This window comes from Pituophis catenifer, unplaced genomic scaffold, assembly GCF_029215685.1.
Source record: "Pituophis catenifer annectens isolate HBS135680 unplaced genomic scaffold, rPitCat1.0.hap2 SCAF_2, whole genome shotgun sequence".
NCBI classification, from domain to species: domain Eukaryota; kingdom Metazoa; phylum Chordata; class Lepidosauria; order Squamata; family Colubridae; genus Pituophis; species Pituophis catenifer.
In genome coordinates, this window is record NW_027256882.1 from 161505782 (window position 1) to 161531570 (window position 25789).

A 25789-nucleotide genomic window follows, 5' to 3' on the forward strand; every position below is an offset into this window, starting at 1 on the left:
GGTCTTAAATGACTAAAAATGTACAGGTTCAGGCTGTCAAGCGACAGCTGGCGGTTGTCAAATATTTCATATAATTTGTGTTTGGCTGGAAATCCATTGTCTTTGAACCCATACATGCAGAATAGCCATAGTACTTAGACTTATATACCACTTCACAGTGCTTTACAGCCCCTCTCTAAGTGGTTTACAGAGTCAGCATTTTGCCCCCAATAATCTGGGTCCTCATTTTACCGATCTCAGAAGGATGGATGGCTTGAGTCGGTGAGGATCAAACTCCTGGCAGTGAGCTGAATTAGCCTGCAATACCACATTCTAACCACTGCACCACCACGAATCCCAATAAACCAATCAAGAAAGGCACCCTTGGTCCCATTGAGTTTTGTGAGATTTATCCTGTAATCATGGCTAAAAGTGGCTGTTTCATATCCTTAGACATGCACTTTAAACTCCCACGATATATTTCTTAAAGACTGAGCAACTGATTACTACCGTATTATTTGCACAATAACATGACATTCGGGGAGTGACCACTCGAGTTAGGACAGTGATGACGAACCTATGATATGCTTGTCAAAGTTGACACATTTCATTTTGGGTGACATGTCGGCATCCATCAAAATCTATTTTCCCTGTTTGAGCACAAATACAAGAAATATGAGATCCTGCACTACCCAAAGCTTAAAATGGATTCTCCCCATTGATAACAGCACATGATCTGTCATCTTCAGAATTGTGATGAGTGATGACAGGAAAGAGAACAGCTTACAAAATATGATAGAACATGACAGTCACACAGATCAGATGTCTCCCAACTACTGCACAGAGTGGTTGTTTGTACAACGAAGTTCATTTTCAAGGTGCAAGTCCAGGGGATATCTGCAACCACAGTTCAAAATGAACGCACTACAGGTAGTCTTCAACTTACGACCACAATTGAGCCCAAAATTTATGTTGCTAAGTGAGAAATTTGTTAAGTGAGTTTTGTCTCATGAGGCATTTCTTGCCTCATTTGTTAAGTGAATCACTGCAGTTGTTAAATTAGTAACCTGGTTGTTAAGTGAATCTGGTTTCCCCATTGACTTTGCTTGTCAGAAGGTTGCAAAAGGAGATCACATGACCCCGGGACACTGCAACCGTCATAAATGTGAGTTGGTTGCCAAGCATCCCAATGTAAATCATGTGACCATGGGGATGCTGCAATGGTCATAAGTGTGAAAAATTGTCATGTCACTTTTTTCAGTGCCGTTGTACCTTTGAATGATCATTAAGTGAACTGTTGTAAGTCAAGGACTATCTGTATCAGTGTTTGTATGAAATCAGTTTTTTCATCGGTATGAACAAGTGTGTTGAACTATAAATGAATATAGAAAGATTTTTCTCTTTTGGGGGTGGGGGGCTGATATGCCAGCAGACTCAAGTTAGGTGTATTCTGAATTTTAACATGCTGGCACCAAAAGGTTTGCCATCAATAAGATAGACTATCAGATCTGGGCTGCAAATATCTGTCTTCTACAATAGTAATTTAGATCTGATAGCTCTAGTTTAGAGAAATTAGATTCTATTCTATATGGTGGAGTGTGTTTGTGTCTAATCTTTTAAATCAGTTAATAGGGAAAGCTGTCCTAAAGATAAAAGAAATACTGATTTATATCTGACCCATAAGCTGAACCAAAATTCATTCTTCTGCGCAATATGTGTCATAATATTTGACTGCCTGTGTCCGATGCTGACCTGAATACGTTTTCTCTATGTTCAGTATCATCTCCTTCAACCTACATTATTTTATTTGTTTCCAATTGAAAAATTCAGCCTTGTTTTAAAAATTAGTTATAAATTATAACTAAGGTCATATTTTTGGTATTCCCTTTTATCTCTGATTTTTTAAAAAAATTCCTAATCTATACATTTTAAACCACAAGACTTTTTTTGGCAGAAACTTATCTTTAACATTGTTAATGCTATGTACCATCTTCACAAGGGCACACTGCACGAGCTTTATACATTTGGATGTAAAAATAGGGAAGTTACTGGATTTGGAGAACTTCAGCAGATGATGTATTTCCCTTCATAGCTGTTTGCACAACACAAAATAACGAAACAGTTAAATTTACATTTACATGCCCTGAATGAACCCAAACATGCTTATTTCATCATTCAATGAACCCAGAACACGGGTTCATTTAATATGGATGCGTGTGCCGTGCAAGCATAGCCAATCAATCTTGTGTGGTTTTGGAATTATAACTGCAGGATCATCCTTCGTTGTTAAGCAATTGGGTGAGCGATGTGGGAAAGGATTAGAGCTAAAAAGAAGTGATGCCATGCAAGCATCAATCAATCAATCAATCTTATGTGGTTATGGAATTATTCCAGAGACTTTCAGGGAGCTCTACTCACACCCACCGGCTCTCCTCTCCTTCGTCTCCCGATGGAGAGGTTTTTCAGCTGCCAGACAGCCGATTAGCGCTGTCAAAGCGGCTTTTACGAGATCGCGGGGCTGGCGGTCCAAGGAGACCGTCCACGACGCCTGCGGTGCCAACCGGAAGTCAGGTTTCGATCAGATTGATGTGTTATTATTCGCATTGTTACTTGTAATGGCAAAACTATTCCTCCTCGAACCGCGCCTCCGTCCTTTGGGGCATATTTATAACGCCCATGCCCACGTTACAGCTTGGAAATTTACAACAGGAGAACTACGACTCCCAGCGTGCACTGGGGCAACCACAATGCATTGAAGCGTATGGAGAGAGAAGCCGCTCTGCTCCTCCCCGGTGCTGCAAAGTCTTACGGGATGCGTAGTCTTCTGGCCAATGTTGCCTTGTGGCGGTAGTCTTCGCGTGGACTCCAGCATCCAGGATGCGCCTCGTAACATTTTCGAGGCGGCAGGAGACTATCGCTTCCTCTCTCCCGGCCTTTGTGAGCCGGACTGGAGGGTGGAAGGAGTTGTGGTGGCGGCGGCGGCGGCGGCGGGGCAGGAGGAGGGAATGAGCGAGGAGGAGGAGGCGGAGGAGCCTTGCGGGAGCCCGAGGAGCTGCGGCAGCTTCCCCTGGTGAATAACACCGCCTCTTTGGGACCGTTGCTAAGAGACGAAGGGGCAAGCCCCGCCCCTTGCGCCCCCCTCCCCCTTCCTCAAGGACCGCGTTTCGGGTGCCCTTGCGAAGATCCAAAGGGCCCCGACGCCCCCGAGGCCCAGTCTGCCGTCGGTCACCCTGCTGCAGTAGAAGGCGTGTGTGGGGCGAGATCTCCTGGGCCTTTGGACAGCCAGCATCCATGCATTCGTGGGAAAAGAAACCAGCTCGTTAGTTTAGTTAACACCCCCAGCATGCCGCTGGCTGAGGATGATGAGAATTGAAGTCCTACCTAGGCTTGGCATGGCACGGTTGAACTTCGTTATGGCTGCTGTCCCATCTTGGGGTCCCGGGAGGGTTGAGTTGTGTGTGACATTCCCGATCAGCAGAAGGAAAGCAAAAGTTGTGGGTGGGGGTGGGGTGGGGGGAGAGAGGGGTCAGGGAAGAGTGGGACAGAGCTTTGAATTAAACAGAATCTGCACTTTTCTTCTTAATACATGGGACAGAGGTTTAGCTGATGTGATCATTTGTAATGTATACTGTCGTTGTGTATGCTATTCCCATGCGGCTTGTCTGGGCTTAGAAAATAAGCAGGGATGGGCCTGGTCGTTCTTGGATGAAAGGCCACCAGGAAAGCTCACTTCCATACTTAAGTAAACAGTATAATTAAATCCATATTGTCACCAGGAATGAAGCTTAAACTTGAGGATATCTTCAACCTTACTGCCTTTAAAGCAGGAATGGGACTGAATAAAAACAGAATACTTTATTGGTCAAGTGCAATTAGACGCACAAAGCATTTGTCTCTGGTGCATAAGCTCTTAGTGTACATGCAAAACAACAAAGTAATAATACTCAGAATAACAAAATAATACTCATAATAATTATACCGATAAGGGAAGATAGTGGAACAGATGAGAAGGATAATAGTAGTACAGCCATACTATATGGGCAAACCTATATAGATAAATAGGTTTCTTGGACTGTGGTCCAGTTGGTTCCAAAACACTGGCTTATGTGGTGTCATATTGATTTCTGTGCATTAGAAATAAATGATAGCTCCATGTTTAATCAAAGCAGTCATAGGGGTATACATTTGTGGTTTCTATTCTACTTGAATTTATTCTCATTGGATTTTTCTACAGATGAAAATGGGAGAGTTCATTTGGTAGTAAATCTTTTAATGAAGAGTTTAATCCTTTTGTCATTGGGGAACTCACTATGGAAATTTAGTTGCTTCTGTCAGTGGTAAAGATGGAGATATTTTGAAATGGGATTGAAAGAAAGATGATCATTCTTTGTTATAGAATAGTTCTTCCTCAATCTGGTGGTATCCATGTATATTGAGCTACACCTGTTGACACCTCTGGTGAATTGTGCTAACTGGGGAGTCAAAGTTGTTCCCCAATATATCTGGAGGGTATCAGGCTGGGAAAAGTTGCTGTAAAGTATGAGATCACAGCAGATACAGACACATTGAAAACAGGCAAGAATAGCTCTAATATTCATCTCAATCTCCATGCTTCCCTCAGTATAGAGCAAATGCTGGCGTCCAATCCTGGCAAGACCCCGATCAGCCTGCTACAAGAGTATGGGACACGCATAGGCAAAACACCCGTCTATGACTTACTGAAAGCTGAAGGACAAGCACATCAGCCCAACTTCACCTTTCGTGTCACAGTTGGTGACACCAGCTGCACCGGTTAGTTGCGGTAAAGAATAAGTATACTGATGAACCAGTTTACCTTATTTTTCATTGGTCTTTGTGAGACTAGGCTGAAGCTGCTATACCTAAATATGAAAAGTAGGTACTTAATTAAACAGAGTAGATAAAAGCAAGGAATCTTACCTAAAAAATTCTTAGGGGAAGTAATTAAGAAGGAACTTAGTCATTAAGGAAACCTAGGAAAAAAATGTCCCCTGAATCGGACAAAAGAAATTGGGCCTGAGCACATAGAAAATCCCTCCCCAAGTCCTGCTAACAACTACCAGATATGTGAATTAACAAAGTAAGGTGTCAATTGTCCAACTAGTGAATCCAAATCAAGGAAACACTCTCAGAAGCTTTGAATTCCCAAAAGTAAAACTTCATTGGATACACCATATTGGTACTGAAGAAACAAAACCAGCTCTGGTTTCCCCGTGCAATTGCTTGCCTAATTAAACAATAGCTTCCCATTTCCCCACCCCTGCAGTGGTGACCTTGATGGTTCCGTGCTCTCACAATCTCCGCATACATTCTCATAATTCCATTTCACCCTTCCCTCCCCCCAGTTCATTGGCAAGTTGAGACGCATTAAACTTTGAAAGAGGCAAAGCAGTTCAGTCTTGACACAAGGACTTTGGAGGTCCTGAAGCTTTTACTCTTTGAGTTATCTTTGGATCCAGACTTCTGCCCCTCTGGCTAGTGGTGCTAGCCTAGTTGAGAAGGATTTGAGTAACTGTGGATGATATGTGCGTGTGTGTGGGCATGTGAGATAAAGCAAATATATATATTGTAACCAGTAAAAATTTGCTGATTTTGCCTTAAATTGTGTCCCAATTCACAATATCATTTAGACTTGGGTATAATTCTTAAAAAACATCTGCAATAATAGATCCCCCAGGTCCTTCCTGTAAAAATACAAATGTCCCCTGGTGGATACTGGTGGATTTTTGCAGTCCAGAACTGGTAGCTCTACACCATAGCCCAGTGACTCTCCAACTTCATGATCCTTTGACCCCCCCCAAATTGTTCAATGAGTATGTGCGACTTCCCGCTGAATAAAACTAATGATTTAATTGATATTAGGATAAGATAAAGAATAAATAGATTGCTTGTAATAAAATGAGCATTTAATAAAATATGCATTTTTTAATGTATCTATCACAGCAGCTTTTAAACTTTGTTGTATTGCAGTTGCACAGTGTGCTAGGCAAAATGAGAAAGGAGGCCCAGAATGAGTTTTAATGCTCCTACTTTGTCTGCACAAGTCTATTCAGGAGTTTTTTGAAAGTATGACCTCCCACAAATTATTTGCAATTCTTCCTTGGGGTGGGTGGGAATGTCCTGAGCCGCAGTTTGGGAATCCCTCCTGTAACCTGCTTAACTCCTCGCTACTAAAGCTATGTAGGGCTGGGCCAGGCCTACGGAAAATTCCAGGGATCCCCATGTATGCCCCCTTGATTTCTACCATGTGGCAGGAAATAATAAATGTTTCACTCTTAGAAGTTTTCATTCTGACTTTGGCTTGGTATTGGCATCTCTTTCCTTCCTATTTTCAGGCCAAGGACCTAGCAAAAAAGCTGCCAAACATAAGGCGGCAGAAGTAGCACTCAGGCTCCTGAAGGGAGGAAACATGTTAGAGCCGACGCCGCTGGATGAAGCCAGGTGAGGGACTTACCTGCTTGGGATAGTTCTAGAGATCCCAGATGTTCTTTAAGAATTATCAGGGCATCTTCTATCTCAAGTACTGTTTATATTTTGTTCATCTCAAAAACTTAAATGTGTGTCCAGTTTGAATAAAGATGGGGATTTTCTTACTATTGGTGATACTATTGGGCAGGTAAATAAGCCCCTGCTATACTAATATTTGGGGTATATTTGAGCAGGCTACCAAAGACCAAAAGGACTGCAGAGCTTTAAAGGGCTTAAACAATCTCTGTGTTTTCCATGCCCCGCAGATGAGCAAGCCTCTAGGTTGGTTGTTCTGCCCCAGCATTACAATTCTACTGGCAATGCTATATTTCCACTGGTATTCTGCATTTATTCATTATTGAAAGAGAACTAGTTCTTTTTAAAAAAAAATTAAAGATTAATTTTACAACAACAGAACACAACATACAAAACACAAACACACAATATGTTTCTTTTTATGTATCAGCTTCGTTTCTCTTACTTCCTACTTTCTACATTCTCCATTTTTCTCATTCTTTATTACCTTTATCGTCCCTTTATTTCTAGTTTTATTCATTTACATTATTATACATATTTATCACATCCATTATTCACTTTTGCTTTCCCTAATCTCAAGACAATCATACCACTTAGTTCATACTTGATAATATTCTGTATCTTCCTTTTATTTCTTTTCTTAATTTGTTCATCTCCGCACAGTCCAGGATTTTCTTAATTATTTCTTCCTCTGTTGGGACCTTTTCATTTTTCCAGGACTGCGTAGACTATCCTTGCCGCTGTAATTATATGTAAAATCAAATATCTAATTTCTTTACTGTAGGTTCTGTTCAATATCCCCAGTAAAAACGTCTCTGGTTTCAATTCCACATTATAGCCAATTATCTCTTCTATCCAACTTCTAATTTTAGCCCAATATTTTGAGAACTAGTTCTGTTTTGACAAATGGGTAACCAAGTGCTGGAATTAGGCAAGGCTGCAATATATTTGTTGCGCTGTTGAAAACATGAAAAATTATTTGAAAACATTTGTTTTAAATCTGCACTATGAACTTTTTCCACGTATGTTTCTTCACTTTGCATCACAATACTTGAGGCTTTTAACTGGGCCAAAGTGTGAAATATCGTTGATCAAGCTCTACTGCAAGTCACATTGAGATTTCATTTTTTTCATGATGTTATACTGTGCGCTACTGAATGAACACTGAGTTTATTCAGCACATGGATCTACGGGCTGCTTTTTACACTACCAGTCAGCTGAATTAACTACTGAACTAACTCAATTTCTGGGTTCACGCAATACGCTGAACCATAAATGAATAGAATGGCTGGGTTCACACAACACATTGAACCAGACACCAGATAGAAACCTTTGTCTCAGCAGGTTGTATAAATCCGTTATTATGGGATTAGAGTAGTTTAACGGGCAGACATTAAGCAATAAAAGGAAGCTTGGGTAGAGGAAATATTCTGGAAGGACAAAAGTAATAAAGTAGATTCTGGAATTCAAGTTTGGCAATCTCTTGACTTCATTTCAAAAGCTTTTCCCACTGTATGGATTTCTGCTACTGAATGTGCTTTAATATTTTCACCTTGTATTTTCAAGCTCTCTTTCTCTAGAGCCCTTGGCTCTGACCTCTGCTCCGGTGGCTGTGCCTGTACCCATCCTACCAGCAGCCTCTCCAAGGTAATGGGATAATTACTCAAGTTAAAACACAAAGGGTGAGCTGCCCAATGGCTTTAAACTCTTCCTGTTTCCCTGAAGCCTGTTACTGCTCTGCTAGAACAAACTGGATTCTACGAGTCTGTGTTCCTGGTGCTTGTTATTGCAGTTTTGTCCCTGTTGCTCTTCATAGATTCCCAATAGTCTTCCCCATCATGTTCTTTAGATGGTTTGGATTTCAGTTCTAGAATTACAAGCTAAGCATGGGTTTTCTGGAGCAGAGGTCCAGCTCACTTGGAAGCATCTAGATTGGGAAGGATTGGGCAGACAGAGGATGCAGATATATGGAACATACCCCGTTTTGTTTGCTACTCAATACTCTGAAATTAGTTATGCAGGTCTGTTTTGCTGTTGGAAATATCAGCAAGTGGTTCTTATTTGATTCACCTTATGTATAACACACCTGTTTATCTTGAATGAATTTTTCCTTCCAACCTAGTGTCAGGGTTCTGACCGATGCCCTAATAAAAGCAGGCGCCTCAAGCCAGTTTAAAAGAAAAATCCTGTTATTTATTAGGAGCGCCATGTCGGCATGGATATAGTGAAGCCAGCTCTGACCCCACTCAGTTCGTGCCTTGCCTCTGACCCTGTTTCCCCCTCTCCCCAAGGTGTGTCACCAGTCACATTCCCCAATGCAGCAATTTCGTGGTTTGTAGAAGTCCCTCCCTCCGGCTGTTACTGGTTTCTGTGGAGATGGCCTTGACTTTGGCCGGCTAGGATGTGCGTTGTTTTGACTGAGGTGCAGATTCCTCGATGCAGCTGTGAGGCTCGATTCCCCATCCCCCTGCCTATGGCAACTCGGGAGCAGGTTTGGGAAGCTTTGCAAGTTGACATCTAGACTGATTGGCTTATGCTTTTCTTTGCAGTCAAATGTAGATTCAACGCAAAGCTTTTCTTTCTGAGGGCCCTTCAGGCAGCTTCCTGGGGAAAAAAATACTGTGCCTTTAATTAGCAGTGGGCGAGGGTGCATGGGGTATCTGAGTTAGCAACACTTTAGGGGAGAAGAATTTTTTATTTTGTGTCACCTTTTACTCAGAAGTTCTCCGCTGGACATAAAATCCCCAGTATCCCCACAACAATCTGAGTGCAATCCAGTTGGGGCCTTACAGGTAAGCAGTTTTCTTGGCTGTGATATATTTGCAACCTCAGGTACTTTCTGCTGACAGCATTGATCAGCTTCCCTCAATTTGGGTGCTGTCCCGCTGCACTGAATACAATTTCCATAATACAGATTGGGAAAACACCAGGAAAGGGAAGGGAAAACTCACATGGATGCGGGTCCTAGTATACAGGTAGTCCTTGACTTAACAACACTTAGTGACTGTTCAAAGTTACAGCGGCACTGAAAAAAGTGACTTATGACTGTTGCAGCATCCCCATTGTTACGTGATTTATATTCGGGTGCTTGACGACTGACTCACTTTTATGACGGTTGCAGTGTCCCAGGGTCACGTGACCATCTTTTGCCACTTTTTTTTTTTTATTGAAAAAGTTTTCAAATACAAATTTTTCCCCCTTTTTTCCTTCCCCCCCTCCTCCCTAACCCCCCCCTCGCCACCCATCCCCCCCTGTGACTTCTTCACACCAAAAACCTAATTCATAACAGATTACATAATATTTTACCATCTCCTTACTCCCTCCTCTATATACTGACCCTTACTTACTAAAAATATTATTGATATTGTTACTTTCCCCTTTTACCATACATTTCAAAAAAAAAAGCAGTCTACTATAACATTGTATGATAACTTCTAATTTAGCATAATATTATTATAACTCCCAATTTAGCAATAATCTGCCCTTTTTCTCCTCCCCAAAATTTATATCTATATATTATTACAACATTTCAAAGCAACCTTCCACTTTAAGACTATATAATAAATCCTACTTTAACATTTATTCTTTGTGTATATTAATATAACATTTCAAAGCAGCCTTCCCCATAAATCCTAATTTAACATTTATTCAACTCTATCCATTTCCTCCACTGCCCTAAATATATCACTTAAACATCCCTTTTCTTAAACTAATCAATCAGTAAACTAACATATTTCCACCCACTTTCCTACAAAATTACCATGCACAACAATTCTTAATATCTTTAATCCACTGCCCACTCTGCTAAAATATATATATATATATATGTGTGTGTGTATATATTCCGTTATTTAAAAAAAAAAAGACAATAACTTTAAATTTATAATCCATATAATATCTTCTTTGATGTCTTTCCACTGGATTGTTGAGTCCCTCATCCATAATTGGGTAACGTAGCATCCTGGTGCAACAGTTTGTTCAAAGTCTTCAGTCATCATCTGCCCCCATCAGTAATGAATATCCTCATATATATATAAAAGTAGAAACAACCACCCGAGTGACATTATAATTATATTCCATATAGTTGTAATTGTGGCTTTCATCAGGATTATTAAATCCCATCATCCTAATGGGTAACAACCAGATCTTCTGCATGCCCCAACGTAGCTCTCTTGCCTTGTAGCTCAGAATAGTTATAATATATTTATCAATACAAGAAAGAAATCCAAAATAGATAATTCAAATCCAACAGTTTAAGGCTCTTTTTACATCCCAAAATTACGGCATTGCAGAGGTCTGTCACTGTCCTCAGGATGATATTAACCAATACTTCGCCTCCACTATCTTTTCACATATTCATTCATTTTTTTAAAATCACTGGCTTCACCGTTGCTTAATTTAGAAATTTCTGTTTTTGTGAGACCTATTTCTTTTTTTCTTTTCTTTTTGTGGGTTTAATTTCCATCCTGTTTTCCTTTCTACAAGTTGTATATCAACTGATTGGTTTTCATTCTGCTTTATAAGTTGATCTTGTTGGTTTTGTTTTTGTATCTCATATTTCTTTTTTGCCAATTGTATGTCAGCTAATTGATTTCCATACTTGTCTTTGACTTGGTGAATCATCACGTTGAAATCAGATGCCGCTTCTCTCATATTTGTAGATAATCCAGCTGGGGTATCGAGAGAATCCAAAGGCAATTTGTCTACCGCAACCTCTGTAATTCGATGTTTTCCCTTTATTTCCAACTCCTTCTGCTTATCCTGTATTGTGCCTATAGATGTTAAGTTCATTTTCAAAACTTTTTGATAAAATTCTTCCGCTTTTTCAACAGTATCTAATTGGTATCTTTCTCCTTGATATCTCAATATTATGCCAACTGGGGCATCCCACCTAAATGAAATATTTCTGTTTTTTAACTCAGTCACCAGAAAACCAAATTTCTTCCTTTCCGTTAACATCTTGGGGGGGGAGCTCTTTGTAGATCCTATCTTTCTTCCATACAATTGCAAAGTAGAATTGAAGGAATTTTGCACAATATTATTCCTAATTTCTTTATCTGTAAAATAAATCACCACATCTCTAGGCAATTGCCTTTGCTTTGCAATCCAGGAGTTTATTCTGTAAACTCTGTCAATCCTACAAAACACTTCCTCAGGTTGAACCTTTAAAATCCCAGCCAGAATTTCAGAAGATATTTTCCTTAAATCATCTCTGTTATTTTTCTGCAAACCTCTCAGTCTGATCGCATATTCTGTAAAATTGTAATGCACCATTAGAACCTCTCTTTCAATCTGTTGTTGTAAATTTTCTGCATTACAAGACTTTTGTTCAACCTCCATTTTAGGTTTTTCTTCTGAGCTATTGTCTTGAATGTTTGTCAAATCATTTTCAATTTTTTGTATTTTATTGTCCAAATTGTCCTCAATTTCTTCCACTTTAGACTCTAATAAGTTAGTATTTTCATCCAACTTAATCATAAATTCTGCAAAGCCATTAGCCATTTTTATAATCTTTCGATCCAAAATATCAAACTTTAATTGCACTAATTCTTTAATTTCCTGCTTAAATTTTTCAAAGTTCTGATTCACAATCTCATCCCTTCTTACAATCTCCTCCAAAAGAAATTCAATTATATTAAAATCAGTTTTCTGAGACTGGAGCTTTAAAACTTGGTCACGTAATTTGTTAATGGGGGAATCCCCCCCCATTGCTAGTTTGTCCGGCTTTAATGCCATATTTCAACACAGACAAACTATTTTTAAAAAAAAAAGAAAAGAGAGGCAGCAGAGAAAAAAAACTTCTTTCCAACCAAGATCAATATCAGATCTCCAGGAAGAGAAAAAACACAAAAGTAGAGCTTTATTTTCAAGTGTAGCCAAAAGTATTTATTCAGCTACTTTGTATCTCAATAGGAAACGGAAGGACTCTCCCTTTCAGCCCCTTCTCAAGCCTCGGCAATCGCCCTTTTTAAAGATTCTTTTTTCCTTTTCCTTTTCCTTCTTCAATAATTGTTATAAAATAAGTGAGATACTTGCGATTCAGGGTCACAGGTCCAGCTCATATCCCTTCAAATGTAGCCAGGAGCATTTATTCTGCTACTTTGTGGCTTAATAAGAAACGGAAGGACTTTCTCTTTTCAGCTTCCCTGCTCCAGTTTCGGCAATCGCCATTTTAAAAGGTCTTTTTTACTTTGTTGAATATCCTTTGCGAAATAAGTATTAATACTTGCAATTTAGGGTCACAGGTCCAGATCCAAATCTCATCATCTTTAGTTAATCTGTTAAATATCTTAAAAAGCTTGTCTTCGTAGCCTTGCTCTGCAAAAAGGCAGAGGTCTCCCAACGCCCGGAGCGGGCGGCGAGTGCTATAGGGAGCTTCCTCCGCCCGCCCCCAAGAGTAAAAAAAAAAACCCTGGGGGCTATGGAGAGCTCTACCTACACTCACCTGCTCTATCCCACATTTCCTCCTGGAAATGGGGTTTTTCGAGCCGCCTTTGCGCTGTACAGGCAGCTCTTTACAGGCGAAGGGGCTGGCGGTCCCGAGGGACCGTCTGGTGGCTACGAAGAGCAAACCGGAAGCCCATCTTTTGCCACTTTCTGACAAGCAAAGTCAAGGTTCACTTGTCAACCAGGTTACTAATTGAACAACTGCAGGGATTCCCTTAACAAGTGGCAAGACAAGTCGTAAAATGGGGCCAAACTCACTTAACAAATTTCTCACTTAGCAACATAAATTTTGGGCTCAGTTGTGGTCGTAGGTCGAGGACTACCTGTAGTTTCCTCTTTCAGCATCCGGCTTTGTAATAGAAACCACTGATCTATGCTGACGGCATGCAAGCTACGTGTCTGACATTGATTCTCATTTGTAGCCTATTCTGTGAACCAGGCACTTCAGGCCCTCTCCTTCCTTTCGCTTCATCTTTTGCTTAGACAAGAACACCTGACCTAATTTCAGTGCTCTCAAGGTCCTGATTTTTAAAAATGAGACATTAGCCAACATTTAGAGGGCAGGAATAGGGAATCAACCACATAGTCACATCCATCTGATCCTCTCCAGTACTTCTCCAAGACTCTCAGGTGGTGGAGCAGTTTTGGAGGAAGGACCAAGAACTATTGTAGGAAAACAACCTGTCACTATGTATGGGTCTTTTGGGATTATGCTTTTTAGACAGAAGGAAGATGGGCTTGCTGCAGCTCTGGAATAAAACCAGTCACATACGATGAAATCAGTCACGTACCCCATCTCAAAAGGTCAATGGTAAATTAAATCAGTTTTCTCAGCCCTCATATTGTAAGTAAAATCCATTAACTGTGGCCCTAGCTTTCCAAGTTGTCTTTGTCCAACCTATAGCAATAGCACTTAGACTTATATACTGCTTCACAGTGCTTTTACAGCCCTCTCTAAGCGGTTTACAGAGTCAGCCTATTGGCCCCAACAATCTGGGTCCTCAGTTTACCCACCTCGGAAGGATGGAAGGCTGAATCAACCTTTAGCCGGTGAGATTTGAACTGCCGAACTGTTGGCAATCGGCAGCCAGCAGAAGTAGCCTGCAGCAATACTGCATTATAATGACTGCGCCACCATGGCTTCTGGTGGTAATCATATTTGACCATAGCGAAGATTAGTTAAATATATGTTAATTTAATGCAACCATTATATTAATTGATGGTTGCATTATACTATATACTCTATATACTAGAGTTTCTAAATACATTAAGTTGTTTCTTTACAAATACCAAAAGAACAAAAGGGGCCAGACCTGCCATTCCCATTAAGAATCCAGAAAGGAATGTTTTTTCTAATCCTGCCTCTTTCCCCAGGAACTGGTGGTGCAGAAGGGCTGGCGACTCCCAGAATACACCGTCACTCAGGAATCCGGGCCAGCACACCGCAAGGAATTCACCATGACTTGTCGTGTTGAAAGGTTTATTGAAATAGGTATACTATCATAGGATAGTCATTGTATAAAAGGGGCATAGCAGCCTCCCTTCAGTGTGACTGCAGAGTCCTATGTCAAACTGTGGATCATATCGTGACCAGCTGTAAACTGAGGGCAAATACTGGTCCAGTATCTTTTTTTATATATATATATAAACGATGCTGTGCTTCAATGGTTAGATGCCCTAAGCTGAATATAGAACCTTTTAACATTCATATTTAACCATGTTTTTTTAATCTAGGTGAAATCTTAATACATATTGCAAGTCCATGTATGATAAGTCGTACACTAAATAAATAACTATCATAAGATGTTAGCAAAGAATTTAAATCCATCTATGATTAATCTGCTTAGTTTTTAATTACATTTTATTGTGTAGATGTTGTTGACTTGTTCCTTCAGCAATCCCACTGGGATTTTTAAAGGCTTTTTAAAAGAGTGGGAAACTTCCCAATAACAGGCTTAAAGTGAAAGGAGGAATGGTGCCCTTATAAGACAAGATGGAGGAAATCAAAACACAATGCACAAAAGCATCCTTCACTCACGTACACCCAATTAAAGAAAGAGGAATGTACAGTATAAGACTTTCCAGGGAGCTGGCTGAAAGGCCCTAAAAAAACAAGTCTTCATAACCTAAGGCTGTATATTCAGCATTTGGGGTGAATCTAGTTTAGGATCAATATATCAGTCTTGTTTTCAAATTGCCATTCCAGGGAGTGGCACTTCCAAAAAACTAGCCAAACGCAACGCTGCAGCGAAGATGCTGGTTCGGATCCACAACGTTCCTCTGGATCCACGGGAGGGGAGTGAAGCTGAAATGGAAGAGGACCAGTTTTCTATTGTGAGTCTTGACGTGACAATTTGTGGGTTGCCATTTCTTTCTCCAGCGGATCACGTTTTGTCAGAACACTCTGCTATGACCTGTCCGTCTTGGGTGGCCCTGTACAGCATAGCTCATAGCTTCATTGAGCTATGCAAGCCCTTTGCCACGACAAGGCAGTAATCCAAGGAGGGAGAACCACTCATGGATAGGTCCAAATAGTTTTTTTATTGTTGATCACTATATTACAAGAATCTCACCAGACGATTTGCCTTCCCTTGGGAAATTGCAGATGTTGACCTGAGGGTTTGACATCAGATGTTTCGCCTCCCAACAGACTAAATTGGAATGTCTCTACTTCCCCTAGAAGGGCTCCCTCCCCTTCAGCTGGTGGTTCTGCCACAGTTCGGCATATAGCATTGAGACATGCTCATTACAGCTTCTACTGTTTTAGTCTGGACTCAATAGTTGTAGCTTTTGAGTAGCCTGCAAGGGCAGCCTTCATGTAAGGCAGATTGCAATAGCCCACCTGTGGGTGACTAGGGCTCCACCATCAGGAGGTCCTTGTCAAACTTCCAAGTAACACCTCCAATCGAATAAGACTCCAAGGCCAGCAGTTCCTCAGTTCCATTTTATTAGAGATTTTCATATTGGCACATCTGGGAAAATCCGAATCTGAAGCACCCTGGGTTTTCCCCACCCAAAGGAAAGTCAGAGTCCCTTCCCCTGCACCCACATGTCCACCACATGGTCTAATCAATCCACTATCCCAACTGGAGATGTTTCCTAGTCACACCTCTCCAGGTGCAGGCTGAACGTCCTTGACTTCCAGAGAAAAGAATGTTATTTTGACTATCTATCTATACCCACTCCATGCAACCCCCCTCCCAGTTTCCCACAGCAGGCCTATGCACTACATGTGGCAGCCCTGAAGATCCAAAGAGAAAGATGGCCTCCAGGGCTGTCAGTCCTGCTTGTCCAAAAATAGATGCAATGGGCACACAAGATGAACATGACTTGTACAACAGTTTCTGTCCCTAAAATACAATTTAGTGGCAATTTTGGAGGTTTCCCGTGAGCCAGAAACACTCCGTGCATTGTTTTCCGTGCATCAACAAATTGGGGAAACTAGTTGACCAATATGATAGAAAACATAGCATAGGTGTCCTTTGAATGTGCAACTGAGGACTGGTGGATTTTTCTCCTCTTCTCTTCTGACTCATGGTTAGAACAAGGCTAAAGATTCGCCCTTCCATTTCCCAGGCTTTTGTGTATGCGCAGAAGTACTCTTATATGGGCAGAAAGGAAGAGGAAGAAGGTAATGAAGTGCTATGCTGGGCAGCTTTACAGCTTATATTTGAATAGCAGTTTTCTTCTTAATGAGATGGAGTAAATCTTTTGTCTTTGCTTTAACTAGCAAAATATCTGGGGTGAATTCTGCTCAGTCATCCAATCTAAGAACAGAATATATACTCTTCTCCAGTTCGCCATCCATGGACCTCAAAGGTTTGGCATTGACATAAATCATTGGAATCAGAAATATGGCCTGCATTTCCCAGAATACATTGAGGTCTGGGTTCAAAGAGTTGAACTTCAAGGGCAATGTTGCATTTCCCCTTGATGCTGTAAGATTCTTGTTCTCAGATTGTGTTGTCAGATTTCTGCGTCCTGGGCATCTTGAATGTTAGAACTTGAAGTATTGTAATCTGCTAATTTAAGCAATTCCCACTCCCAGATCCTGCAGAGAGGTAGCTGATTTTTAGATGAAGGGCTGGTAACACTACTGGGTTCTCTAGAAATTTAGTAAAGAACAAAGACAGAAAACTAAGGATAATTGTGTAACAGCAAAAGGAAGATTATTAACGACTGTATGCTGAAATCTGAGAAAGAAACAGAACCTCTGTGAACACTTTTTCCTGCTTAGATTGCAGGAACCAAACTGGACGGGATGAAAAGTCGGGGATCCGGTTGCACCTGGGATTCCCTGCGCAACTCAGTGGGAGAGAAGATTCTTCATCTGAAAAACCACCGAATCTTCAATACTGGGTTCTGCAACCTCTTGAAGGAACTTTCCGAAGAGCAGAGTTTTGATATCAGCTACCTTGATATTGGTAAGGAATGAGCTGGAAATTTGAGTTAATAAAGATTGTGTGAATTTTCTCCTCCCTCCTGTGCACGGCAGGCAGTCCTCATTTAGTGACTGCTTCATTTAGTGACCAGTTTTTACAATACTGATAAAAAAGTACCTTTACAACCAATCCTTGGATTTAGGACCTTTGCAGGTCTGTAAAATAAAGGAAAGCTGAAGTAAGATCATAAGCACAGGAGCGGTTTCATTTACCATCTGCTTCGCTTAATAGAATAGAATTCTTTATTGGCCACGTGTGATTTGACACACAAGGAATTTGTCTTTGGTGCATCACTGAGTTGCTGGTTCGAACAGTAGACATTTGATGAGAATAACCTTATTTATTTGTCCATTTACAAATGCAACTTTGTGTTTCCCAATTGCACAGTGAGCAACTGGGTGGCTGAAAGCAAATGTGGCCAGGCAAGCTTAGAATTATCCTTTAAAGTCAGAGAGAATTTGGGTGAGCTTGGATCTACATGGATCACATCAATGTTTGGCTTCATGAAAGAGAAATATTGACTTGGAACACAAACCAGACAAGGTCAGGAATTTGGTACTGCAATGTTGGTCTGCTTTAATTTAGGTCTATATTTATTAGATGTAAAAGAGGAAAATATTGACGTGGTCACCAAGTCAGGCAGATTTTTGTTTGTCTATTTTGACAAGTATGTCCTGCTATCTTTTAGGAATGACAGCATTATATTCTGGTACAATGAACTTAAGCACGGTGCTCCTGCTTGCTTTTTAAAGGGCAATGGAATGCAGACTAGCTCTACAAGGATCATGTATTTGCTCTTGAGCAGAATGAAATTTTAAAATATCTAATTTAAATTCTAATTCAATAAGCAAAATTATATTACATTGTACTAAACTAATGCTCATTTCTAAAAGTAGTTTCAAAACAAGAATGGAAATATGTACTTCAGTGCTACAGAAACACAGTTGACAAACCTATTCTGCCTGTTAAGGTAGGGTTTTCCCCAAACGTTTAAGATTAGAAGAAGTAATAGAAATGGAAAAGAATCACTGTAGTGATTAGACATTTTGCTGTAATTGCACACATCCTAGTGTTTCATTTGAGAATAGGTTTTCCTTCCCCAGATTTCTGGATGAGAATTACAAGTCTATCTTGCAGCATGTCCATAGTAGTTAAGCCACCTGGAGTTTGCAATTCATCTGTATCTAGAAGTCAACTTGTTCCCCATCCCTTCCTTAGGCCGCCTGGTGAGTACACGACTGTAGCAAAATTTTAACACTATTGTGTTAACACCACCACGCTACAGTAACTCACCAGGTTCCTTGGTGAAGCTCTCAAAAGCAGGATCAGATAGTTGCCATTTAATTTGATAGGCTGAGATAAATTGCCATTGACCTTACTAGATGAATCTGGAAGTTCTTTTACTATCACAGCTATGTGCTAAGAAAATTTTCTGTTGTCCTGTTACCTTGTTTTAATTGCCAGGTTTGTAGATGTTGTTTATCTGTTGCTCTGCTTCCATTTGAAGAATATTTTCATCTGAATTAAGAATAATCAGTATACAGTATACAGATAGTCCTTGATCTTTGACTACAATTGAGCCCAAAATTTCCGTTGCTAAACAATCAGTTGTTAAGTGAGGTTTGCCCCATTTTACCTTTCTTGCCACAGTTGTTAAGTGAATCACTGCAGTTTAAGTTAGTAACACAGTTGTTAAGCGAATCTGGTTTACCCATTGACTTTGCTTGTCAGAGGGTCGCAAAAGGTGATCACATCATCCCAAGACATTGCAACTGTCATAAATATGAGCAAATTGCCAACTGTCCGAATTCTGATCATGTGACCATGGGGATGTTGCAACGGCCGTGTCAAAAATGATCATGTTACTTTTTCCATTGCAGTTGTAATTTCGAACAGTCACTAAATGAACGATTGTAAATCAAGGACTACCTGTATGAGATCAGATGCAACAGGTTGCTGTTTTTCTGGTTTGAGTAACAGAATGGGTTTTTTTCCCCCCCCTCATAGATGAGACGAGCATAAGTGGCCTCTACCAGTGCTTGGTGGAGCTATCTACACAGCCAGCCACAGTATGTCACGGCTCAGCCAATTCCCGCCCTGCTGCCCGCGCTGATGCAGCCCGCAATGCCCTTCAGTACCTCAAAATCATGGCTGGAGGCAAGTGAGAGGCATGTGTCCGGCAATGCTGCAGATCTATTGAGGAGGCCATTTTTTTTTCCTCTCATGAATCGACGTGACAGGAAGGCAATTTGATGGGGCTGCAAGAAAGGAGGAGGGTTAGAAGAGGTTGGCTGAACTGGAAGACTTTGAAAAAGTTGGCCGAAGTTGCAGCAGTGATGGGATTTACGAAGCCTTGTTTCCTGAGGAGCAAGGACAACCCATCTGGAGCCTATCCAGCCTCTTTGCTCACTCGGGGTCACCTTTGTTGTTCTCCGGGACATAAGCACCGACTGATTTCTATCATGTTTGGGAGTTGCAATAAAAAAAAATGGGATTTTTTAAAAAATAAAAACTTGTCCTATTTTATCCCCAATTCTTAAAAGGAATCAGGCATGCACATACAAGAGAGTTGTACCTCCCTCACCACATTCCATAAGCCAGAAACCTTCAGACTGTTTGAGCTATTTGTGATCTCTGCTAGTTTAGATGCAGTCCTACACACTTGAGGGTGAAAAGTTAGCATCCCCTTGCCCACATGCTTATTTTCTCTCAGAAGGGAGGGGCTGAGGCTGTAAATCCCACAACTGACCAACAGACTTTCTCCAGGTGATTGAAGTCCAGCAACCTCTGGGAAGCCAATTTGCACCACTCAGGTATGGAAAGAAATTTTGATTTTTTTTTTTTTTTAATTTGATTTATATGCCGCCCTTCTCCGGAGACTCAGGGCGGCTTACAATGCTTTAAGCAATAGCCTTCATTCTTTTGTATATTTTATACAAAGTCAGCTTATTGCCCCCACAAACTGGGTCCTCATTTCACCTACCTTAGAAAGGATGGAAGGCTGAGTCAACCTTGAGCCTTGGAGAGATTCGAACCAGCAGAAATTGCAGGCAGCTGTGTTAATAACAGGGTGCACTAAACCCTTGTACTATCAAGGCTCTTGAATTGTCCCTCAAGCCTCCCTTCTCATGTCCAGAAAGCATTTTTCTTTTTTAAAATGGGAGTTTCAAACAATTTCGCCTTTTACTTAATTTCTCTAGATTGTCTTCTGTCTCCTCAAACCAATACTCATTTTTGTAGAAATGATTTCCTCCTATGATATATTGTGCATGTACCTGCAAGCAGTCCCAATCCAAGGAAAGAATTTGAACAGGTAACTGGTCCCGTAAACAGCAACTGCATTTTTCTAGCTCAGCTGGAGTCAGATGATATTGGGCTACATATCCCTTACTCTACGAGCTGTATTATTCAGCTACTTTGGCCATATGTGGTATAGGATAGGATATTAATCTTTCAGTGTAATGAATTCTCTATGCATTGTGCAAAATCCATTTTGGGGAGAATCTGCATTTTGCAATGTTTTAAAGACTTGCTCCCAGACAGGCGTTGCCAATAATCTACCACCACTGTGACCAACAGACATTTTTTTTTAGCATTTTATAGAGGAGGAAGAGGAAGTCTTTGCATAAAAGCAGACTTCGCTTACATAGATGTACTCACCTATGAAGGCACAGGTAATTTTCACTGTAATTCTTTTTCCAAATGTGCCATTCATTTTCCTCCCTAGAACTGAATACCATTCCCTAACAGAAAACACTGCAGATATTTTGAAGTACATCATCTCTCCCTTGTTTAGTGATCCTGAAGACCAAAACTAATGAGGGTTGTAGCTGAAGAGATCAATTGCAGAGAGTTACCTGCTAATCTACATGACAAAAGGACTGCAGTATCCTTCAAGATGTAACAATGTTGTTTTATTATTGTTGACAACAAATAAAATACAGGTCCTTAACAGGGATGGGCCACCCAGCTAAGGCTGAGTGACAAAACACAGAAATAAAGAAGCAGAAAATTAAGGTGTGGCTCCCGTCTAGTTTGCCAGGATCCAGGAAGCAATTACTTTTGGTGTTTATTTTTTCTGGGTTGCTACTTCCAGCTTCATTTTTTCTTGCCAAAGCGTTGTGGGGCAGCCATACTGAGAAACTGAGGGGCCAGAGAATCCCAAGCTCGTGGTTTGATCCGGCCAGTGCTTCTCAAAATGTTGGTCCTGACTTCACGGCCAAACCTACAGAAAGGATCAGAAGCAGAGAGCAACACAGAGAATGCAGTGCCTGCAGGGACAAACTGGACCCTCTTTGGGGAAATCAGAGTAATATTCCCTCTGATACATCATCCTATCTCCAGCAGTAGCTGGTCAAAAGACTCCAGAAAGCTCAGAAGCAATGAATTATGGGTACCATTTGCCTCTAGGACTTGACTCTGAAGTGAATTGGATTGCAGTTCAGGAAGTAATTAGTTCTTTTTAAAGGACAGAAAGGTGAAAAGATGAAAGGCATCCCTTGGAGTTATACATGAATAGGGATGCCAACAAATGGATCATTTATTCATTCATTTCTGAGTGCACTTCATAGTACTGCTTTGTATTGGACAGGCAGCATTCATTTGCACCAGTAAGCCAGGAGCTGTATGTAGCAACAGCAGAGAGAAGCATAAAGAACTCCGTTTTGATTTCCTCATGTTTTTCCCTGCGTAGCCTGGAGAAAGAACGAACCAAAATTCAATTTCATTTTGCCCAATTTCTGCCTTGCTGTTAGTTTCAAACCAGGATGTAACATAAACACTATTCAATTGCTGAATAAACACAACAGAAATCAGCAGTTTATTTCAAACACAATTCCTGGTTTGTACAAAGGTGTAAGCCAGGAATTCAGTAAAGTAAAACAACCTTGGTTAATTTTTCTCCTACAGCTGGAACTAATACTTGACCTTAGTTCATCTAGCACACGCAAGGGCATAAAAAAAGAACAAAAACACACACAAACACACAAAAACATTTTGGAAAGCTCTAATTGGATAGCAATTATACATTATCTCTTGTTCTCTTTTAATTATCTCTAAATTATGAAGCTGTTGCCTGATATTTACAATATATGATGCCACAAGAGGTTTGCAAATAGCGCACCATTTGGATGAAAAGTATAAGTAGCCTTGCCAGAAAGAGTAGCTGGATGTTCTAACGCAACCACTGAAAAAAATGTTTTTCAAATCAAATCCAGAAAACTGACCGAAATGAAACTTTGAAATTGCACAGAAACATGAAGTCAACGTATTTGCTCCTATTTCACCTGAATACATAGTTCTGCTTAATAAACCTGTAATCAATCATACCTCTGTGGCTGGAATAGGAAGGAAGGGCTGCGACCAGATCTCTGCACAGCATGGAACAATGTACGGAGAAGGACGCCCAGCAGATGGTCATCAGGTAAGCTCTGACCAGTGTGGTCCTCACCCTCTTGTGGCTGTAGGAAGAAAGCCTGGAGTTCATCAGAGCATGCAATTGGACAGAAGGAGAGTTTGCCCCATGTTTAAGAGGTACAACAGGTTAGATGAAGACCCAAGACAACTCAGCAGAAACAGTATGTAGGTTTTACATACTGACTGTAGCTTCAGCTTGAAGACCTATGTATTGGAGAAGATCTATCCTGCACCATAACAAAATACAGGCAGCCGTTTTCCTTTGCTTTTACTCTAATGGCTGGATTCACATAATATGCCTAGCCGGGTTAGTTAAAGATCAAAGGTTTGCATTCATGCGACATGTTAAACTTGGTTAGTTTTAATCCTAGATTGTTTTTAGATGGGAAGTTTAATGTGTTGGGAAACCTAGATAATGTGTTAGTGTAAGTACTGTGCAAACCCCCAACATGCATTAAGTGTGTTATGCGAACCTTGCCTTTAGATTTTGATCAGCCTTCTACAGCCTGGCATCTTCCAGCTGTATATGTTTACAGCTCCCATCCTCCCCAGCCAGGTTAGCAATGGTAGGTTTTGAGGGCATCAGGCTGGGCAAGGCTGCTTCAGATGTAAATCTTAAAAGCACATTCTGGTTTAATTTTTGTCCAGTGCCTATAACAAGAGAAAGATCACTCTGAGTTGGATCCTGGCTATATTGTTTTTTTATCTCTCAGTTTGCGTGTTTCTTAAAATGCACAGTTAATCTGTAGCTCTTCTATTTCAGCCCCTAATACGCTGTGAGTCTTTATAGGCTGCCTATCAATCCTGAATTTGCAAGGACACTTTTTGGGTAAACTGATGCCTCCATATCAGAATATGACAGGCTGTGTCAATCTGGAAATTCTCTTGCTGCAAACGTGCCCTTAAGAGATACCAGGAAGCAGAGAAGCCTCTTCATTCTAGTCAGCCGAAGGCACCCATTGATCAGCAAGACAGTTTTAAGATTCCTAAAGGGAACTTTTTCCCCATGTTCCTTTCCCAACAGCAGCCATATAACAAAAAAACAAACAAACAGAATTCCTCTAAAAAGACATCCTAAAGATCATATTTATCAACTGCGTATCTTGTGGAAAAAATCACGTAGGAAGCTATTTCCACAAATAGTATGGTACACCAGAAACAAGGTATATATATACAGTATACTATTTATCGAGTGGTCACTCATTAGAGCACATGTCCACAATACATAGGCAAACACGGATGCTTGTTACTAACATAAGGATGACAAAGAGCAACATACAGGCTCTCCCAACTTGAACCGCCTTATGCCTTTTGTTGCTGGAATCATGCTTAGAAAAAAATCTGAAATTCTCAAATTGCAGCATTCTAAGTTGTATACACAGCAAGCACGGTAGTCACAAAATGTGTCCTAATCCACAAATAATTCCACACACTTTGCAGACGTTTACTGTACTCCTTTGACACAGCTCTATAGAATTATCCCAGATCTTTATTAGCGCCAAAATTAATTACTACTTTCTTAAGACCACCTACTGAGTCCGGAACTGATAGCAGTTAAGAGGAAGAACAATAGAATAAACTAGAAGAAGAAATCTGGCTTAGCCACAGAGCTTGATGGATCACAAGGATGCTTCTTCGTCCTCCTTGGGGAGTTCCCGAAATATCAGAAAAATGGTTGGGATTGAGAAATAGAAATGAGCAAAGGCCATTAGCTATAAGCCTGTCACAATTAGGCTTGTTTTTTCTCTCCTGGTCGAGCTTCAGCTAACCTTCTCACCTCCAAACTGGCAAGCTGATGGCAGGATCCCCAGCCTTGTCTCTGTTGGTAGGAAAGGTGCAAGCGACTGTCCCGTTTGGATGGGTGTAACATAGGTTGGGGCAGCCTGGCTATAGCGATGGGTAGTGGGAGTCGGCACATCTATAGCAAAGCTTTCCTCTGGTCAAGTTCAGGCTAGTTTCTTTCTCCTTCACCCACCTTACAAGGTTGTGGTCAGGATGAAATGTGGTGGGAGCAGGAGGGCGACTATGCACCCCGTCTAAGCTAAATGTCTATGGAGATTCAGTCATCCAGGTCACAGAAGTAGTCCTAAAGAAGCTTCTCCGATGAGAAGCGAAAAGTCTTCAAAGAAAAACCAGAAAATCCAGTTTGCCTCTTGAAAAAGCACCTTTGGGACAACCATGACCTGGATGACCGAGAATCTCCATAGACCCCCCCCCCCCCGGTTTAAAGTTTGGAGGAGGAAAGGCAGCTTTGCCCCGGACGCCCCAGCCACATCTGCGGCTAAAACTTTTCCCTCGAGGAAAGGCGGGAAGAAGCAGATGGAAGGGCGAAACAGTCCCCGCGTCCCGCTCGGCTGCTTCCTCGGGGGCAACTTACCATCCAGTCTAAAAACCTCTCCGGGTGGCCATTGGGTTCTTCGGCCAAGAGTTCTTGGGAGCCGAACGCCTCCTCGAGACTCCGGACCGACCTCAGGCCGCCCGAGAGAAGCAAGGCCAGCGCTAGCAAAAGGCGGGAAGCGTCCATGGTGGAGGCCCCGCTCCTTCTCGCCTCTCTGCTCCCCACCTGTCCTGCTTCCCTTCTCCCTGGCAGCGCCTTTATAACTCCTACCATCCCAGACGCGGGGCGGGATTGATGACAGGGGTGGCGGAAACTGTTTGCGAGGCAGGGAGGCAGGCAGCCCATGCGGTGCGGGCCCTGCGGCAGCTCCCCGTGACGAGCGGAGTGGGACCGCGACGGTCCCTGACAAGAGGCGAGCGCCGTTGCCGTCTTGGGGCCGCTTGCGCGCTTATTGCGAGGATAAATCCAGCAGAATGGCTCTTTTCGGCCCTGGTGGGACGCGTCGGCTAATTGCTTGTTTACCACGCTGTGTGGTTTGCGCCGGGGAAAGCGAGGCCGGCGATTGGGACGCTGACCCCCCCCCCCCCTTTCCAGCACCCCCACCCCCATCATCTCCTGCAAGCCGGCTTGGATTGATGGGTCTACT

General features: G+C 41.5%; 2 protein-coding genes across 4 annotated transcripts; one reads left to right on the forward strand and one right to left on the reverse strand.

Annotated features, from left to right (window-relative positions):
* The first annotated feature begins 2950 nt into the window (after positions 1-2950).
* TARBP2 (TARBP2 subunit of RISC loading complex) lies at positions 2951-19902 on the forward strand. 3 transcript variants are annotated; one of them, XM_070937939.1, is made up of 10 exons: positions 2974-3049; positions 4601-4770; positions 6333-6438; positions 8068-8148; positions 9221-9293; positions 14323-14440; positions 15155-15282; positions 17186-17372; positions 17778-17933; positions 19398-19470. In XM_070937939.1, the coding sequence occupies exons 1-9, from the start codon at positions 2985-2987 to the stop codon at positions 17909-17911; spliced, it is 1062 nt and encodes a 353-aa protein (XP_070794040.1). In that variant the 5' UTR covers positions 2974-2984; the 3' UTR covers positions 17912-17933; positions 19398-19470. The 3 variants fall into 3 exon arrangements, with proteins under 3 accessions (XP_070794037.1, XP_070794040.1, XP_070794039.1); XM_070937936.1 differs by lacking the exon at positions 17778-17933 and having other exon boundaries at positions 2951-3049; positions 19398-19902; XM_070937938.1 differs by lacking the exon at positions 17778-17933 and having other exon boundaries at positions 9224-9293; positions 19398-19902.
* Positions 19903-21307: 1405 nt separating this feature from the next.
* Positions 21308-25329, reverse strand: NPFF (neuropeptide FF-amide peptide precursor). The gene is made up of 3 exons (XM_070934940.1): positions 25183-25329; positions 22719-22849; positions 21308-21615 (listed from the first exon to the last, which is right to left on the reverse strand). The coding sequence occupies exons 1-3, from the start codon at positions 25327-25329 to the stop codon at positions 21489-21491; spliced, it is 405 nt and encodes a 134-aa protein (XP_070791041.1). The 3' UTR covers positions 21308-21488.
* Positions 25330-25789: the final 460 nt, after the last annotated feature.